Raw genomic sequence first — 6,146 nt, 5'->3', positions numbered from 1 at the left:
TTTTTATTTAATGATTGACTACGTACCGGTATCTATATTTAACTAGCTTGATCAATGGCTACGTAGAAGAACTTGCTCACACTTGCCATTTGGCGAAAGTTGTTAATTTGTTAAAGTCTAGCCTATTACTTGATGCATTTTTGCTGTTTTTAATTTCTCGATTACACAATATGCACCAAAATACTAAAGCTTATTCCTATTAGCTATTCTAGCCATTGTTTTAATCTTTCTGAATATTCAGTTTGTTGCGTGAAAAACAAAAGCTTACTTACAGAAATTTTTCTGTGTACGCATTTAGTAATTGTGCGGATTAGAAGAACAACTCCATAGAATTCTGTGCTGTAGCTCAAAGAACCGTGGTGAAGTTGTGATTTTGTGAATAACATGTAGGTTTGATTTTAGAATAAGTAAGGGTTACGTGAACGAGTTGCAGCTGACACTGCAGTTGGTCAAACAATATGTTATTATTAGTTGTTAGCAATACTTTTTCACTTCAAAGTTATTGGTTGTTAGTACCCTGGCCATCTAGTGTGCCATGAAAGCAATTATTATGGCTCTAACAGGTCAAAGGTCAGCAATTATTCTGGCTTTCACTTAAACTTTTCAATGTTTCATATTTATGGCAGACAGTTGATGCAGACTAATGATAAATAATTTTTAATCTATATCTATATATCTATATTCTATATACTGTATATATTTCTCAAAGTATGTACAATGTATGTCTGTCTGCATTCCGGCTATAGCTATCAAAATCATAAAATAAATAATCCATACCGACGAAGATTTGATCTCGGACGCTCCCATTTGTCAGTCCAAAGCCATACCAATTAAGCCACAGAGATAGATTTCTTCACTGGCCGATATATGTCGCTATATGGGAGCAAATACCCAACGGCTTTGCGTAATACGCAGAGTGATTGCGTAATGCCACGTAGACTAATAGCTCTCATTAGTATGTGTACTCAAAATTTCCATTGGCAATATGCCAGGCTAATAGCAAGTAGCAGGCAACTCTCATTAATTCTCATTGTTTATAAGCTAATTTTTAATGCCCGGGCAACGCCGGGAAGCACAGCTAGTACATTATATTAAAGAATCACTGCATGAAAAATATTGATATGGCAACAAGATGTCAAACACTAATGACACTTTTATGTACATGAGCTTCTTCTAGTACAATACTTGCTCCTAAGCAGTACTTGAGGGAAGCCTGAGCTCTTAAACTAACTCTCTCAGTATCTAGCAAGTAACTAGATGCCTGCTTATTACTACTATTAGATTATTTAGATAATCATTGCTCGGTATAGCGAGCTTATAAACACAGAGATCTCTTCAGCTGACTCAAGACTAATGTCCACAAACCTCTAAAAGAGTTCATAATATAAAATTTCACGCGTATTAGGACTTGCCAAATAGCCTGAGCTCTTTAAAAAGGAACACTTAACATATTTTAAAACTTAAAATTTGACCACTAACATAAACTAACAAAACATTATCAGCTGATGCAGGTATTTCTCAGCTATAAACCAGCTATTGTTTTAACTTTAGCTAAGTAGCTCTCTTCATCAAACTTGTAAGCAATATCACTGGCTGATACTTTGACTACACGTTAATAAGTCTACGTATTGCAGTAGCCCTGACAGACGGTTTAACCACACCCGACTATTCGTGTTATTAGTGGATTGTGCAGTTTCCTGTTTGACTAGGTTTTCTTGTTTGATTGGGTTTCATTTGCTACTTTTAATAGCATAAGGTGTTACAGATGTGGAAGATTGTTTTCTACTTTCTATCGATATGTACCCTAGATTATGAGCTTTCTAGCAAACATAAACATGCTACAGTTACTATCTTAACGTGTTTTGCCAGGTATAAATCATTAACTGTTGAAGTGTTTGAATTAGTATATGCACATAGTATATGCATATAGTTGTCGTTGTTAAAAGTGTTAAGTTGTTATGAATTATCAAGGGCAGTGTTGGCCGGAACCAAATGTGATTGAGGCAGCAGTGGAAGTTAAGGAAGTGTCATCAGCCATTTAGACTGTTCTGTGTTGGTAAACAACTGTGAAGTGTTATGTTGTATTTAGATGGTTTTTATGCCAATACATGTTAACGACTATAATAATCATGCAGACCTGTTAAATTGGGGCATTTGTTTCTAAATATATTTGTTAAAAGATATCACAGATTAGTTGCCTATAATTGTGAAAAAACATAGCAAAACTCAAGTAGTTGAGTAAAGCTAATAAAATGTCAACACAAACTAATAAAATAACAGCAAAAATAATTACAAGATGAACGTAATAAACACTAGCAGGCAGAGACAAATTCCACTAGACAGTTTCAGTACTTGCCCGACGATTTGATTGGTCAGCAGATATCGCAATGTTTTCCTGTGACGCGCCGGAGCTCATCGGGAATGAAGGCTTTTTAAGCATGGGAAATATGCTAGCCATTGTCCTTTTCTTTATAGAATTTATGCATTTTAAATCAAGAATGTTGAAGGCGGTAATAAAAACACCCTGTAGCTCAACAAAAACTTGCATTGCTTGCCAAAGCTCATGTACAAAAGTAGCGATAAAGATTAAAATCCAACCTACTCCCAAAAAAATTGAAATTTTAAAACAAGTAATAAGTTGTTTTTTTGTGCGATTCACGTCTCTGCTGAAACCGACCTGCTTGCTCCGTAGCACTCTAGTCATCACTATCAAAGCAGCAATTATGTTAGCAACTATTATAATGTAAGCTGGAACTAAAAACAATGAGTAGACAACAACAGCCTCTCGAAGAAAGCAAATCGATTTTGTCTCATATACACCTTCAGTAAAACTTTTAACATCAATGACAGAAAGAAGAAATGTGATTAAAGTACAAAGAAATGGTATGCCAAAAGAATATAGCGTGTATATTACAATAGCTGATTGAGAAATCTTGTAAAGTGACATAGAGTATGTGGCTTTCACAAGGCTTATGGCCATAGAGTTACTCCAAGTCAATGAAGCGAGGAAAAAGAACTGAGTTAGAGCTGCTAAGACCCGACAACCAATGAGGTCTTTGCCAGCTGGAGTGGTGATAAATGCAAAACAAGATAAGGCTGCGAAAAGGCATGAAAGAAGAACAACCATCATTCTATCAGCAATGGAGAGAGTTCCTTTTTTCTTGACCAGCAGAAAACTCAAATATATAATTATTGACAACAAGGATAAACCGATTAGTAGGAAATCGTATGCAGCAAATTCTCCTTTGACCTTTCGACCTCTGAACTGTTGTGAACTTTCAAGTGTTAGCTTCTTCACCTAAAACAAAAAAAAGTTTTGTTTTTTAAACCAAAATTTTGCTAAAGCTTTTAGTTCATTACAACCTTGATAATTAAAAACTTGTAAATCATTAATGCAGAAAATAGTTTAGGGTTAAAATAACCAAAATGAGTAAAATAGAGCATTATTTTCTTTAATCATATGCTTTTTTATGCTAATTACCTGAATTTTCCCTGGCAAAAGCAATATTTTGTCATAACTAAAGCCATCTGTGTCAATGACCGCAACAGGGTCAGAGCAAAACGAATAAGTTGTATTCGCTGCTTCGGTCCATTTTTCTTTCTTCAAAGCTTTATTCTTCGGGGCACTAACATGAGAAAACAGTTGAGCAATTGGATGATGTGGTGATGTAACATATCCTCTCTCAGAGTATGGCATGGGATAACTTAGTTCTGGTGTTTTAGAACTTTCTGTTGTTTGTTTAGAAGTTGTAGGACTACAAGAGAACAGTACTCCTGGGCAAAAATACTCATAGTTTAGCGAACTCGCACTTCTACGAATTTCTTGATACTGTCTCGAACAGCCATTTGGAGGCGGTTGATTGAGACATTCTTCAATAAAAGAGTAGAATACATTTCTAAAATTATGTTCAGTAATGTTACTAATGGCAGTGCATTGTTCCTCTATATCAGTCTCGCACTTTCCGCAGCAGCTCCCGTATTCATATGATACTTGGGTTATGTGTGACTCAGTAACTGTCTGTCCAACCTTTAGGTGAGAAGGTGCTGACTGTAGTAAAAGGTTCCTAGGTAGTAGATCAGCAAATGAAAGCTCATCTCCGAGTTTGCAAATCGCGCAATAGAAATTTCGATAGGCGTAGTTGTCATAGTAGACAAATGACACTGGCTTATTTTTGCAATCGTTAGAAATCTGCCATCCCCGGAATGCTTTTGGACATCTGGACACAACTCGAATCTGAGGGATGCATGGATAGAGAAAAGACTTATATTCAGCAGGTATGACATAGGTGAGAAACTCACAGCTCCCCCTAAAAGAAATGGTTAAATTTACAGTACATTTTTGTATGACCAAGGAAGACATATAATGCAAAACACACTGACAAAGACTAAATGGGAAACAGGTTGCAAGGAACTTTACAATTTAGTTATTGAATTTCTTGACCTGTCACTTAGACCCAAATTTTTCGTTGTGTCAAGGTCACTTGCTAATTGAAAGCATTTTCTAGCTGAAATAACCTCGTAATTATTTGCTCCTACCTCTCCAAAATACGAGCAAGCTTGAAGCAGACCCTAAGATTAAGAGAAAATCTATGCAGGAAAAAAACAGTGTTTTTACGAATAAACTAACAATTAAATTCTATTATTTTAATGAAAAAAGAATTATAATTGTTCTACATCTTTAAATGCCTTAAAATACATTTAGCAAAATTTTAGCCAATTCAAAAGCAATGATTAGTAAAAGGCATAGATATATAAACCTTATATATCTATGGTAAAAGGTTTAAATATAGTTATTTGCAAAGGATACCTAAATAATGCTGAGCTGTTGTCTGTAACAAAGATTATGTGGATAATAATAGAGGTTAAAACTTACGAGACATTTCCTGAATCAGTAGAGCAATCCATCAAAGCGTCCCAAAATATTAAACTTGATGCGTGGTTGCATGCTGCGCAGTAAATATTTTTATACCTACAATGAAAGTAAATGTAATTGCAAAGTTAAAAATAATGACTGGACTCCAATCAATGATATAAACACCCCCACAAGAATAGGCGACGGCTATCATATGGGCGAGGTTGGGATATCATATCAAGCTCTGTTGGGATTGTGCTAGCCTGGGTTTCGGAGCTAATACAGTTCTCGCGGGGCGGTCGTGTTGCCTTGTTAGGTTTTGAAAAACACGACTTGTTGTTATCAAGTCATTAGCTCATTCAGTCAGTAAACACCCCCCCCCCATTCGCAATAGCAAACCTTGAATTCCTACAGTGTAGGGGTAGTACCTAACCAGAAAAATTGATATATAAAAATAAAACATTTCAAATCACCTATTTTTACCAATTTTGAGGTTGGTAGGGGTCGTAATATATGCTTAAAGTTAAATATAATTTACCCGAAATCCCCCGAACAACGTCGTTTTTTCTCTAAATTTTGATTAATATTTTGCCACCCCTGATATAAAATGACAAATTCTTTCATTGTTGTCACATTGTTTGATCTGGCCAATAAGATGGGTCAGCAGGCAAAGCTGTGCAGTGTAGTTTTCATACTCAAAATCTAAATATAAAACCTAATTTGGACGATTTCACAATGGCGACTATTAATATCACGTATGCTTGTGAATGGCAACTGACTGATCATAATGGTGACATTATTGGGCAATATATTTATTTGACAGCAAAATGAAATCAACAGATCAGTAAAATAACCACCATTGTTCTTAATATTTGTAAATTTGCAAATATTCAGCATATTTTTTGTTGTGGTGCTATGTTTGAGTTCATCCCAACAGAGCGCAATCATTAAACCCCGGCCATATGATAGTCGTCGCCCTATCCTTGGGGGGGGGGGAGAGAGGGGTAGTTTATATCATTGCTCTAATGAAGCTTTTAGATTTAATAAATATTGTTTGTTAAAGATGAGTTTGTGGAAAAACTGATAAAATCTAAATGATTAAATTTATTAAGCTAAATTACAGATCTATTTGTACTATTGATACATGCTACTGTTCAAATGTAGTCTCATAATGTAGTTACTGTAACTAGTTACTGTTACTATTGATACATGCTACTGTTCAAATGTAGTCTCATAATGTAGTACTTACTGTAACTAGTTACTGTTACTATTGATACATGCTACTGTTCAAATG

The 6,146-nt window shown here is 35.2% G+C and overlaps 1 protein-coding gene across 1 annotated transcript; it reads right to left on the bottom strand.

Annotated features, from left to right (window-relative positions):
* Nucleotides 1-2,199: 2,199 nt before the first annotated feature.
* On the bottom strand, nt 2,200-4,190 carry LOC137406361 (probable G-protein coupled receptor Mth-like 1). Its single transcript, XM_068092929.1, has 2 exons — nt 3,482-4,190; nt 2,200-3,298 (listed from the first exon to the last, which is right to left on the bottom strand). The coding sequence occupies exons 1-2, from the start codon at nt 3,695-3,697 to the stop codon at nt 2,336-2,338; spliced, it is 1,179 nt and encodes a 392-aa protein (XP_067949030.1). The 5' UTR covers nt 3,698-4,190; the 3' UTR covers nt 2,200-2,335.
* Between the last annotated feature and the right edge of the window lie 1,956 nt (nt 4,191-6,146).

The sequence above is a fragment of the Watersipora subatra genome, chromosome 10 (genome assembly GCF_963576615.1).
Source record: "Watersipora subatra chromosome 10, tzWatSuba1.1, whole genome shotgun sequence".
NCBI lineage: Eukaryota > Metazoa > Bryozoa > Gymnolaemata > Cheilostomatida > Watersiporidae > Watersipora > Watersipora subatra.
The sequence above is the reverse complement of the archived record's forward strand: the minus strand, read 5'-3'. Positions and strand labels throughout refer to the sequence as shown.